Source organism: Solanum lycopersicum, chromosome 7 (genome assembly GCF_036512215.1).
Source record: "Solanum lycopersicum chromosome 7, SLM_r2.1".
Lineage (NCBI taxonomy): Eukaryota > Viridiplantae > Streptophyta > Magnoliopsida > Solanales > Solanaceae > Solanum > Solanum lycopersicum.
Window position 1 is genome coordinate 5,479,296 of NC_090806.1, and position 14,181 is coordinate 5,493,476.

General features: G+C 35.7%; 2 protein-coding genes across 3 annotated transcripts; both read left to right on the forward strand.

The window, feature by feature from the left end:
* Positions 1 to 188: 188 nt before the first annotated feature.
* On the forward strand, positions 189 to 7,446 carry LOC101264836 (protein trichome birefringence-like 14). 2 transcript variants are annotated; one of them, XM_010325046.4, is made up of 5 exons: positions 189 to 347; positions 1,536 to 1,872; positions 3,037 to 3,240; positions 5,619 to 5,814; positions 6,113 to 7,446. In XM_010325046.4, exons 2-5 carry the CDS (start codon positions 1,716 to 1,718, stop codon positions 6,939 to 6,941), a joined length of 1,386 nt encoding a protein of 461 aa, XP_010323348.2. In that variant the 5' UTR covers positions 189 to 347; positions 1,536 to 1,715; the 3' UTR covers positions 6,942 to 7,446. The 2 variants fall into 2 exon arrangements, with proteins under 2 accessions (XP_010323348.2, XP_010323349.2); XM_010325047.4 differs by having other exon boundaries at positions 210 to 347; positions 1,616 to 1,872.
* A 4,369-nt stretch (positions 7,447 to 11,815) lies between these two features.
* On the forward strand, positions 11,816 to 13,024 carry LOC138337187 (uncharacterized mitochondrial protein AtMg00810-like). Its single transcript, XM_069286818.1, has one exon. The coding sequence runs from the start codon at positions 11,816 to 11,818 to the stop codon at positions 13,022 to 13,024; it is 1,209 nt and encodes a 402-aa protein (XP_069142919.1).
* Positions 13,025 to 14,181: the final 1,157 nt, after the last annotated feature.

Consider the following 14,181-nt stretch of genomic DNA (forward strand, 5'->3'; position numbering starts at 1 on the left):
ATAAATTATAGACTTAATTGAAATGTCCAAATAATAATTTCGAACAATTCGAAAAGACCATTTATATATATTTGATATTTGATATTTTTTTAAAATTATATGCTCAGTCAAATACCACGGAACAAACTAAAATAAAGAGAGTAACCCTCACTTTCCATATATCTACCAAAACACCAGATTTCTTCTACTTTATCAATTTGTCGGCCGAAGCTCCATTGTTCTGACCCGACCCGACCCCGACCCGACAATTCTCCATACGTATATATGTACATTTCACACCGATCTATCAGATAGTAGATAATGTGAACGGAGAAGGTCAGGGGATCTATCAGCATTGTTCAAAAAAGGTGATTTTTTTAAATACTTTTTTATGATTTATATCTTCATGGCTGTTTATTTAATTGTTGATTGAATTGATTTTGTTATATAAGAAGATGAAAGTTTGTATTTTTTTAAAAAATAAAGATTTGGTATCAAAATGCTGTGTTGATTTCTCTGTGATGTTGTCATTTTGTGACTTCTATTGAGCCAAGGGTGTATTACACCCACCCCACTTGTGGATTGTTGCTGCCATGTTGGGAGTAGCTTAAGGATAGGAATCAGTCAAATGGGTTTTTGTTGTTTTCAGTTATATTTTAGTCTGCTCCTAATTTATATAATGCTCTTGCTGGTAATTAAGATATTCTTCTCTTTTTTTTTTTTGGTAATTGAAATGATTTTGTTATAGAATAAGTTAAAAAAAAGGATTAAAGTTTGTATTTTTACTGATAAAGAATTGTGAAATAAAGGACAAAACTTGATTTGGGTATGTTGTTTTCTTGTGTTTTAGTTATGGAATTGGTGCTTTCTTTTGGCTGTAATGTTGCCATTTGAGACTATCTTTCGGAAAGTTAGCTTTAGGATAAGATTCTGTCAAATGGGCTTTCTTTATGTTTGTTCTTTTCTGTTAATGTTTTAGTCTACCCCTAGTTTATATAATGCTCTTCCTGTAACGTAGTTGATTCATCAGCAAATATGTTCATTTTTCATAATGTTTCTGTTTAAGAAATGAGCAAATGGTTTCATAGCATGAAAAGATTAATACCAAAGTGTGTATTCAAGATTGAAGTACCATACCTCATGTGATTGTGGCCTTGTGACAGTTCACAAAAGTCATATAGTGTCTTCCAGAATAAATGAGAAAATTCTAGGAGACAACACAAGAAGATAATGACCACTTTGAAATGCTGGATGCGACATATGATATGAATAATTTGACATCATGAAATATTATGTTGAATTCTCATGAATAACTTGAGAGGCGAGATGTAAATAATGTTTTACATTGAAACGACTAATTCTTAGATTCCTGCGACTGTGTACATGGCTCCCGCCTCTCGTATCCCTTTCATTATCTCATTTTAGAGGTTCAAAGAGTTGATAGAAGTTCTGTTAAATTTGAATATTTTGAACATTTTTGTCTGATTTAATAAAGTACATTGTATTTGGGTGCTTGAGTAGTTATCTTGACATGGTTCTTTTTTCTTTTTTGTAAGCTTCTATCACTTAGTTTCAAGAGCCCAGACCTGTGAAAGTTGTGGCTAAAATCTTGATGATGATTGTCTGAATGTCCCAGATGTCCTTCACTTCACCCATGTACAGAAGCTCATTTGTGTTGTAGCGGAAGAACAACAGCAACTCACAAGTATATCTCTACTTGGAGTGTGCATTGAAAAATGAAAGGTGGAAATCTTGGTAGATTTTTGGGAGGACAGTTCTCCTTCTTCCTGTCTGCGCTAGTATTTACAACCATATTTCTTTGGTCCTGGGAGAAGAATCCACTTCTTACTAACTTACTGTCAGCACAAGATCAATTCATAATGCAGCCCTCAGGTTTGTACTTGATTGAAAACTTGTGAGTATTAATAACATGTCAAAGTTGTATATTTCATGATTAATCTTTTTGCATGCTTGTCAGAAAAAGATATTACACTAAAGACAAAGAAGATAATATGAACTTAAAATTCAAGATATCTTGTATTTTCTTCTAGTCACCTTTTATCTTTTCTTGCACCTATAGTTCTGTATCAAAAATCAAGCATTTAACCATACTCTAAGTTATGTCTTATTCGTATGGAACGCTTTGATGGGAGGATATTTTTGCAGTCGTCTAGTGATAATTAGAATAGTAAATGGCCTTTTCCTTATCCGTTATGAATAATCAAACAAAATATTAGAAAATAACCTTGCTTGGTCTAATTGACAACTAACGATCCATTCCCACCTTGATCGTGTAATTCTGTATCCTGATAATCCCTCATTCCCTCCAATTTAATTTATTTTACTGAAATAAGACACCATGATAGGAGAGGGCGATGATTAGATGGAATACTCACGTTGAAGCTTAATTCCTTCATGTATGTCATTGATATACTGTTATTAATGAATTATGCGGGAGCAGTGCTCGGTTGAGCTTAGTAGTTAGTACCATAACTAATTATGGTACTTGGCCCCTCATTTCCTCGGAACAATCTTTTGCTCAGCTTTTCCAACGAAGATATGATGGATTGACCGAGCTACATGCCTATCTGATCATTTTGATAGATATTTTTAATTAACATATTTGTCTTTTCTTCTGGGACAGTATACTTGCCAGAATTGAGTTGATTTCCCCCTTAACTCCAATTTGGATGTCTTCATCCAAAAAAATGAAGTGCCTATTATTGGTTCGAATTAAGTAACCGCGATAAAGAAAATTAGTTATATGAGAGAAGAAACTAAAAGAAAATTAATGCAACACATACAACTTTGCCAAGGAACAATTCTTTTTAAAACTTGTGACAGTTTATGTCTTTGGACTTAACTTTGCTGTTTCTGAAGCTATAATCTGTGCGACTTTATTTAACACTCTTTTCCTCTTTTTAGTGTTTATAGCACTATTATGTGATGCTATGTAGCTGTGGCTTATACCCGTATCAGTAAAGCAGTGTTCAGTAAATTATTTTTGAAGTAATCTTCGTTTTTTCTGTTCTTATTGTTTTGTATCTCTTATTATAGAGATTTCAGTGGATGAATCTGCAGTATCATTGAGATCAAACAAACAAACAGTGGATGAGCATTCAAATTCACAAATAGCAGAAGGAAGAATAGAGGAAAATAGATTGGAAGTATCTGATAGTTTTGTTAAGAATGTCACAGTTTCTCCTTCCAGTAGTAGGAAAGATGATAAAAAAATTATGACTTCCCAATTAGAGAGAAGAGGTAATGTTTCTGTTTGTTTTTCATATTATTCAAAATTGATATGGTAGACTTTTCGCTTTTCCTTTCAAGAGTTGTCCCTTTCCTATTTGTTTGCCTTGATGAATTGTTATAAAGCACATTGCCAGCTTAAAATATATTTTAAAGAACCGACTATGTTTGGACTAATCTGTTTAAATGTTCTGAAAGAATTCAGTATCTTCTTTTGCTGGATCAGTATTACCATATTATGAGATCAATGAAGGATCAATCAATTACAAGAAGAAAACCTTTTTAGGAAAAGAAAAGGGGAGATGCAAGGCACATATTAGGTTGAGAGGAAGAGTTATAAGTTCTGTTTTAACATAAGAAGTGCAGAAATGTTCTGACCAACAATAGTTATAATTTGAAACAAATTAATTCTATTTTAAACCAATTGTACCAAATATTGTCCAAAATACTTTTCGCTTTTAAACATTACTAAAACCACAAGTCCACAGCAATGGAAAAAAAGAACTGATCCCAAAATGATCACTTGTACCATGAGAACAGTTCATGTTTCTGTCAAAGTAAATACACAGTAGCAGAATTGTGGACACCTCAAGGGTGGAATTTTGTGTTTAGGAGACACCTCAATGATTGGGAAATACCAAGAGCACCATTGACCAATTCAGTGGTTTGGAGGCTGGACAAGACATCCTACAGTGGCAGGGAAATAGTAACGGGACTTTTAAAGTAAATGCAGTCTACAGGAAGATGAACCAACCAAACTAGCAGAACTTCGATGGCCTTTGAAACACATTTGGAAAGCCAAAATCCCACACAAAGTAGCTTGCTTTGTCTGGTTATTGGCTAAGGAAGTAGTGCTGACACAAGATAACTTGATGAAAAAGGGGATACCTTTATGTTCTAGATGTTTTTTTTTTGGGGGGGGAAACTGCAGAAACAGTGGTTCATCTATTTATACATTGCAAGGTGACAAGTCAACTGTGGATATTATTCTTATGTCTCAAAAACATATCTTGGTCCATTCCAGGGAAAATCACAGGAGCATTACACAGTTGGGAAGAAGCAGGAGTTCACGCTAAAAACAGAAACAACTGGCGAATTGTACCTGCAGCTATATGGTGGACAATATGGAAGGAGAGAACCTTAAGAGTCTGAGAATATGGAGAATACTATAGAACAAGTCAAAATGAATTGTATTTTGAATTTATGCTTTTGGTGTAACCAGATATACTCTAATGATACTGTCTCTATCATTGATATCTTAGACTCATTATACGGATAGGATAGTAGATTTTGAGTTCTTTTGTAAATATGGTTTCAGTACAACCCATTTACTGTGTTACAGAAATAGAAACAACAGTTACCTATCTAAAAAAAAAGAGGAAATAAATCTCTTTATTACATCCTACCAGAGAAAAGGTGAGAGAAAATGTGAATGAGATTGCACTCAATGGTGTGGCCTAGTGGTCAAGTGGAGGAGAATCATGAGTGCTCGGGTTTAAATCCCGGTGGGAGTAAAAAAGAAATCAGATGATTTCTTCCCATATGCCTAAGCCTAGCCTTGGTGGTAGAGTTACCGGTATCTGCGCTGGAGATGGAGGTAGCAAGTACCCACTGATCCATTGTGTTGATTATACATAATGTACCAATTAGGAGAAATTGCTGATTTTGTACCATTGCATCATAACAGCTTATGTGCTTCAGCTGGTTAGTCCTAAATGGAGCCTGTCTAACCCTGGGTAATCTTACCAGAAGGAATTTCCAACTAGGCAACAGATGCTACATGTGCTTTTCCAACAAATAGACTATCCATCATTTGTTCATCCATTGCCCAACTGCAACATACATTTGGAACATGTTTCTAACTTGGACTGAGATGGACTATGCCACATACTATCAGAGATGTTTATGAATCCTGGGCTCTAGGGAAGTTGATAAAGCCTTCAAGAACATCTGATTTGGGGTGTCTGCTTGCATTTTTTGGTGTATTTAGACTGAAAGGAATCATTGATATTTTTGATGAAATATCAACTCCGAGAGGCTCCCTAAAAGCTGACATCTTCTCTCTTTTGTAATTTCTGCATCTTCTTGATGCCTTCTAATAATATTTCACTTATTTCATTAAAAAACTACTGCTGAATTTCACTTTTGAATCTTTAACGTTCTTTCAGTTTGTTGTCGACCTATTATTCTTCTGACTTTTACAATCTATGAGATTTTCAAGTTTAGTTCTGATACTGTCTTGAATATTTTTTAAGGGGTAAGGAAAAATTCTTGCAAAATCTTTAGCTGTTGTACATCTGAGTTTCTAATCTAACGGTTACATTTGACGTTTCATCTAAAAGACTAAATGATTGATACCGTATCCTCATTTTCCTGTTCTTTTTCTGCAGCTTGCAATTTTGCTAGAGGCAGGTGGATTGCAGAGAGAAGGCGACCATTATACTCTGGGTTTAAATGTAAGCAATGGTTATCAGACATGTGGGCTTGCAGACTGACCCTACGTACAGACTTTTCCTATGAGGGATATCGTTGGCAACCTGAAAACTGTGAGATGCCAGACTTTAACGGCTCAGAATTCTTGAAAAGGTATACGTCAATTTTTTCTTCATCATTGAAATTTTTGACTCAGGTTCAATAGAGAGAGGTGGGGAAGTATATGTCTCCGAAGTTTGAATTAGTTGCTAAGTTTGGATATCACCATACACTGATATTTAGAAGAGGCAGTTCTGCAGCCAACATTGTGGTCCGGCATGTGCTATGAGGTAGATAGGAAAAAACATAGTAAAAGGTGTTACAAAGAGATGAGATATTAAAAAGGCAAACCTGAACCAATTATTTTGAGAAGATATTAAAAAGGCAAACCCTTAATGTAGCTTTATTTCAGAATGCAGGACAAAACAATTGCTTTTATTGGAGATTCACTTGGTAGACAGCAATTCCAGTCTCTCATGTGTATGGCTACCGGTGGTGAGGACATGCCTGAAGTTGAAAATGTAGGATGGAAGTATGGCTTGGTCAAACCACGTGGAGCTATACGCCCTGAGGGATGGGCTTATAGGTTTCCAAACACAAACACCACAATTTTATATTACTGGTCAGCAAGTCTTTGTGGTATAGAACCCTTCAATGTTACAGATCCTGCCACAAAGTCTGCCATGAACTTGGATCAACCTCCTGCTTTTCTGAGGAAATATCTTGATCAATTCGATGTCGTGGTGCTGAATACAGGTCATCACTGGAATAGAGGGAAGATTAACGCAAATCGATGGGTGATGCATGTAAATGGAAAGCCTGTTGTAGACAGGAAGCTTGCACAAATAGGAAATGCTAAAAACTTCACAGTTTATAGTATTGCCAGATGGCTTGATTCCCAAATTGCATCACGTCCACAGCTTAAGGGTTTCTTCCGGACCATATCACCCAGACATTTCTCCAATGGGGACTGGAATACTGGAGGTCGCTGTGACAATACTATTCCTCTTACTAAAGGGAATGAAGTCCAGCAAGAGGAATCAAGTGATCCAGTTATTGGGGATGCTGTGAAGGGCACAAAGGTTAAGTTATTGGACATAACAGCTCTTTCTGAACTAAGGGATGAGGGTCATATATCTCATTACAGTTTAAAAGCATCAGAAGGTATCAACGACTGCTTGCATTGGTGCCTACCCGGCATTCCTGACACATGGAACGAACTCCTGTATGCACAACTTTAGTGTGTATAAAATCTGCTGAAAAAGCATGAATCTCATCCAACTTGACCAATGTTGATGACCTGTCAGTCGTGTTTGGTCGAATTCAGCTTGCTCATGTGTGCATTCTATAGTATTCTTTTTGTAAGTAGAGTTATTCATATACCAGGAGAGAGAAACAGCTATTCCCAAGTGAATCAGAGACAAAAAATAAGATGCAAATGCTACTGGATTATATGGGCTACAATGCTTCATCTGCAGAGGATACTGAACCTGCTGCAGTACTTGAACAATGCCCATGACATTTTTGTGATTTTTTGTGAAAACTTTCTTCCTCTGTAGGCTTATTCATCAGAATATTAGGGATTCTTAGTTTGAAGCTCTTTGTCCATAAGTTTTGGGATTTATACCAATTGCGTATATTCATTAATAGGTGTTCTTTAGAGATTTAGTCTTGATAGATTCAGTGTTGTAACAACATTATGATTTATTATTCATCAATACATGTTTATAGTACGTTGCTAAAGTATTTTAGGGCTTCCATTCAAGGCTTGTATTCTCCTTCTGACCTTTTCAACACCGAGCATGTGTCAGACTCTATGCATCGTGTTATCTAATAGACAGTCATTACCCACTGGTATGTGCCAGTGACCTAATTGAATCTTATCTAATAAAGTTTAGTTTTACAATCATCAAATATTGCTCAAGATTAATTATTCAAGAAGAGAATTTTTTAACAACCATGTTCTTCATGGAATATGATTGTCCATGTTATGTTAATATTATATGTTCTTCTCTATAACTACATTTCGCTATAACAACCAAAAAGTATCGAGATAAAATATACTATTATAGAGAGGTTTGACCGTAATAGATGAAATGAAGTAAAGAAATTAGTCTTACTGGATTTTTCCTGTGGGCATCATTGCATATACAAGACCACAGTGACAATGATAGAACTTGTGCTGGAGTATTACATGCAGAAACCTCCTCACATATTTTCACCTTTATTGTTCTAAAATTCTGGTGGCTTTATGTGTTGTATTTTTCTATTTGTTCTGCTAAACTAAAAGAAGCATCCTCTTTGTTTCCTCTCTGTGTAGTTTCATTCAACCAGCCTGCAAATATCAGGTAACACAAGTTAAATTCAATACAACATACCTCGTGTGACCTATATTGAGGAATATGATAAGGAGTTGAATTAGTTAGTTAGTTAACTTCAATTAGTTAGTTAACTAGTTAGTTGTTAGTTGTTAATTGTTTGTTAGCCAGCTGTTATTTTGTGATTGGAACATTAACTTTGTTAGTTAGCTATGATTGTGTATATACATAAGTAGTTTGTACATTGTAGAAGTAGAATACAAATTGTAAAAGGCATGAAGGTGTATCTCTCTCAATAACATTCTTCTTCTTCCTTCTTCTTCTTCTTCTTCCTTCTTCTTCTTCTTCTTCTTCTTCAATCTTCACTATCGATGGATCTCGATAGATCATCATCAACAAATTGTTATGGTATCAGAGCAGGAGTACAATCTCTGAGAAATTTTAGCTCATTTGGACCTCTGGATCTGTGGATCGGGAGAGGTAATAATGGCAACTAAAATCGATCATACACACCCTCTGTATCTGTCTTCTTCTGATGTTACAGGTGCAGTTCAAATTGGTATTCAACTTGTAGGAATGGAGAATTATACTTTGTGGAGCAGGGCAATGGAGTTAACATTGCTAACAAAGAATAAATTGGGATTCATTGATGGCAGCATCAAACGTGAAGATTACACAGTCGATTCTGAGAAGAAACAGTGGGATCGATGTAATGCAATGGTGCTTTCATGGCTTATGAACAATGTGAGTAAGGAACTGATGAGTGGAATCCTATTTCGTTCTAATGCATCACTGGTTTGGAGTGATCTGAAAGAACGATTTGACAAATTGAATATGTCTAGGATATTTCACTTACACAAGTCGATTATTACACATACTCAAGGTACTTCTCCAGTCTCAGTATACTATTCCAAGTTGAAAGATCTATGGGATGAATTTGATTCAATTGTTCCTCCTCCATCTTGTAATTGTGAAAGATCTAAAGAATATGTTGATAGCATGCTTAGACAGAAGCTTCTGCAGTTTTTGATGGGTTTGAATGACAATTATAGTCATGCTCGAAGTCAAATTCTTATGATGAATACACCTCCAACTGTTAATCAATGTTATGCTATGATAATTCAAGATGAAAGTCAAAGGGAGTTAAGTGGAGACCACTATAATTTAGGAGGGCAAATGGATCCTACAGCCTTGTTCACTAGTAGATCTGGAGGGAACAATTTTAATAGTCAGAATAATCGAAGTGGTAATGTGAAGCCTAACAAACAGAGAAGTGGATATTTGTATTGTGATCATTGTGATATGAAAGGCCACAGTAGATCTGATTGTAACAAGCTGAAGTACTGTGTTCATTGTTACAAACATGGACATCTAAAGGAATTTTGCTATCAGCTAATAGGTTATCCTACCAATTATAAAGGGAAGAGACAAGCAAATGTTATGACAACTGATTACAATCCTCAATTTAACAATCCAAGTAGTTCAACTGATGGTAACAATGTAGATCAGATGCAACAGTTCAAGAGTGGTGGTTCACATCAGATGTCACAACAATATAGAAGTTCAAGTGATTCAGGAGCTGCTTTATCTCAACATTTTACACCTAATCAATACCAACAAGTTTTACAGATGAAGAACAAGTCATTGATTCATGAGGGAAACACAAACACAGTAGCTACCAATAGTAGTGTCAATGCAACATGTATATTTGCAGGAAATTCTCAGTTTACTCCTTCAACTTCTAGTTTTGATTGGATTGTTGATAGTGGGGCAACTGATCATATGGTGAGAACTAAAGAATTGCTAACTCATGGATCAACAGTAAAGAATTCAGGAAATGTTCAACTTCCAAATGGTGATTCAACTAAAGTCACACATTCAGGCTGCTCTCAACTACAAGGAGGTGAAGTAGTTAAGAATGTTTTATATGTGCCAGAACTTAACTTCAATCTTCTTTCAGTGGCTAAACTTACTAGGCAATTGAATTGTTGTGCAATTTTCTATCCTGATTTCTTTCTCCTTCAGGATCTCTTCACTGGGAAAGTGAAGGAGATTGGTGAAGAGAATGGTGGTCTATACATCTTAAAGTCATCACAAATGATGAACACTGGACAGCATAGGAGTTTTGTTGCAGTGAAGAATTCTGCTGAAGGTGAAGTTTGGCATAAGAGGCTAGGTCACATTCCTATGAGTGTTCTCAGGAAGATAGACATATTTGCTCATAAGAGGGATTTCCAGTTGAAATGTTGCAATATTTGTCCATTAGCTAGACAAGTCAGACTACCATTTCCTAATAGTAGTACTAGAAGTATGCAATGTTTTGATTTAGTTCACATGGATGTATGGGGACCTTACAAGATCAGAACTCATAATAAAATGAAGTTCTTTCTTACTTTGGTTGATGATCACTCTAGATGGACATGGATATATCTCATGCATCTCAAGTCTGATGTCTCTACCATATTGAAACAGTTCCTTGCTATGGTTAAGACTCAATACAATGTTCAGGTTAAAATCTTTAGATCAGATAATGGTGGAGAGTTTTTTAATGCTCAAGTGAATGAATTGTTTGAATCTCAAGGCATTATACATCAGAGTTCTTGTCCATATACACCTCAACAAAATGGTGTAGTGGAAAGAAAACATAGACATATAATGGAGACAGCAAGAGCTATTAGATTTCAAGGCAATATTCCAATCAGGTTTTGGGGAGAGTGTGCTTTAGCTGCTGTCCATATCATCAATAGAATTCCATCCACTGTGTTACTTAATAAGTCACCTTTTGAAATGATGTTTGGAAAAGCTCTAGATTTGTCTTACATGAAGATTATTGGATGTCTGTGTTATGCAACTACATTGTTGAGATCTGATAAATTTGGTCCTAGAGCCATTAAATCAGTACTTATGGGTTATGGTACTACACAGAAGGGATACAAACTTTATGATCTACAAAATAAAGTCTTCTTTGTTAGTAGAGATGTGGTTTTTAAAGAATCTATCTTTCCTTTTCAAACTCAGTGTTTTGATGACATACAAGACAATGTACAATCCATTGAATCTTCAGATTTGCCAGTTGGATTGGATGATCTTGAGAATCATCATCAACAGGATCACCAACTATAAATGATCCCATTGATAATGATGATAATGCATATGTCAATGATCTTGAGGATCAACACCAGCAGGTTCAACCAACTGTGGATGATTCATTCTTGAGCTCCAACAGACGACAATCAACTAGAACTTCTAGGCCTCCTCTTTGGCAAAAGGATTTTGTTACCACATTCAAGTCTAAATCAAGGTCCAATTGTTTGTATTCTCTGGAAAATAACATTGATTACAGAAATTTGTCTTCTTCTTATCAATGTTGCATTGCTAATCTTTCAGTTGACACTGAGCCTAAGTTCTATCATCAAGCTGCCAAAGATAAGAGATGGATAACAGCTATGAAAGAGGAGATACAGGCATTGGAAGAGAATAAGACCTGGGAGGTAGTGACTTTACCTGTTGGCAAAAAGGCTATAGGTTGCAAATGGGTGTACAAGATTAAGTACAAGGCAAATGGTGAAGTTGAAAGATTCAAAGCCAGACTTGTAGCCAAAGGATACAGCCAGCAAGAAGGTTTAGACTACCAGGAGACATTTTCTCCAGTTGTTAAGATGGTCACAGTTAGAACAGTGCTCACTTTAGCTGCATCTAAGGGATGGGATGTCCAACAGATGGATGTTTATAATGCATTCTTGCAAGGTGATTTGGTAGAAGAAGTCTACATGCAGATACCTTAAGGATTCTCTCATATGCATGCTGGAGATCAACCTGTATGTAAGTTACTTAAGTCATTGTATGGACTTAAGCAAGCTTCACGACAGTGGAATGTGAAGTTGACTCAGGCACTATTAGTTGCTAGATTTCAGCAAAGCCATTTGGATTATTCTTTATTGATCAAGAAGTCTAATGAAGGTATTGTGATTGTTTTGGTTTATGTTGATGATTTGTTAGTCACTGGCAGCAACATCACACTAATCAATGAGACCAAACAAGTTCTAAAAGATAACTTCAAGATCAAGGATCTAGGATCATTGAGATATTTCCTAGGGATAGAGTTTGCCAGAAACAGTGGAGGAATTCTCATGCATCAAAGAAAGTATGCACTGGAGATTATTTCAGACTTGGGATTAGGTGGATCTAAACCTATTGCCACACCTGTTGAGATGAATGGAAAGCTCACTACTGCAGTGTTTGACAAGCATGTAGGAGTTACATCTGATCCTGTATTATCAGATATTGGTGAGTATCAAAGATTAGTTGGGAGACTGATCTACTTAACCATTACTAGACCTGACTTGTCTTATGCTGTTCAAAACCTGAGCCAATTCATGAATGCTCCTAAGCAATCTCATATGAATGCTGCTATTAGAGTTGTTAGATATGTTAAACAACAACCTGGCCTAGGTGTCATGTTATCTGCTCAGCATTCTGGTTCTTTACAGGCTTTTTGTGATGCTGATTGGGGATCATGCCCTGATACTAGGAGATCCATTACTGGATACATGGTTACCTTTGGGGAATCCTTACTTTCTTGGAAGTCTAAGAAGCAATCTACAGTATCCAGGAGTTCTGCTGAAGCAGAATATAGAAGCATGGCTTCTACTGTTGCTGAAGTTACATGGTTAATTGGTCTCTTTCGTGAATTAGACATACCTATTGTCTTGCCTATTGTTATACATAGTGACAGCACTGCTGCTATTCATATTGCCTCCAATCCTGTTTTCCATGAGAGGACTAAACATATTGACATTGATTGTCACTTTATTAGAGAAAAGGTTCAAAGAGGTTACATATCCATTCAACACTTGGCTACTGCTGAACAACCTGCTGATGTATTCACTAAAGGGCTTGGTCGATTGCAACATGAGTATTTGGTTTCCAAGCTCGGAATGAAGAACATCTTCATATCTCCTAGCTTGAAGGGGGGTATTGAGGAATATGATAAGGAGTTGAATTAGAGTTGAATTAGTTAGTTAGTTAACTTCAATTAGTTAGTTAACTAGTTAGTTGTTAATTGTTTGTTAGCCAGCTGTCATTTTTTGATTGAAACATTAACTTTGTTAGTTAGCTATGATTGTATATATACATAAGTAGTTTGTACATTGTAGAAGTAGAATACAAATTGTAAAAGGCATGAAGGTGTATCTCTCTCAATAACATTCTTCTTCTTCCTTCTTCTTCTTCTTCTTCTTCAATTTTCACTATCGATGGATCTCGATTGATCATCATCAACAAATTGTTAACCTATAGGTCACGAGTTGAGCCATGAAATGTACTTGTGTCAGGGTAGGCTACCTACATCACACCCTCTTTGGGATGTGGCCCTTCCTCAGACTACGTAAACACATGATGCTTACTACACTTGACTGTCCTTTTTTTACTGACTTTATGTTTCCTAGGGGGAAAAGTTGAACATTTACCTGTTTTTTCTGGTGCTATTAGCGCTCATACTTTTCTTAATGCTTCTGCTATACTTTTTCTCTTTTATAACTACACACATAGAGTTGTTTGGTATGAAGGAAAATATTTTCCAATTTTCTCATTTTGGTTGGGACAAAAGTTTTGGAAAATATTTTTCAAATAAAATCATTTTCCTCAAAATTAAGGAAAATGACTTCCCTTCAAAAATTAAGGAAAACATTTTCCAAAACTCTCCTCCAATTTTAAATTACATTTTTTTTTCAGGAAAAACAACAATTTAAAAAAAATATTTTCAATTTTAAAATCTTATTTTTTTACCCGATCCCTGACCCCAACCCACCCACCACCGGCCAGCCCCCCACCCCTCCCCCAAAAAAGAATTTTGCTTTTTACAAAAATTTTTTAACTTCAAATTTTTATTTTTAAATTCCTACCTCCCTCCCCCCGCAGCCCCCACCCACCCCCCAAAAAAATTAATTTTGTTTTTTAAAAATACTATAAACTTCAAATTTTTATTTTTTCACTCCTACCCCGGCCCCACCACCACCACCCCCAAAAAAATATTTTTTTAAAAATATTTTCAATTTCATAAATTATTTTCTACTCTAGTAAAAATAAAATATTTCTCTCAAAAACATTTTTCACACATAAATCAAACACGAAAAATCAATTCCGGAAAATATTTTTTACTCAC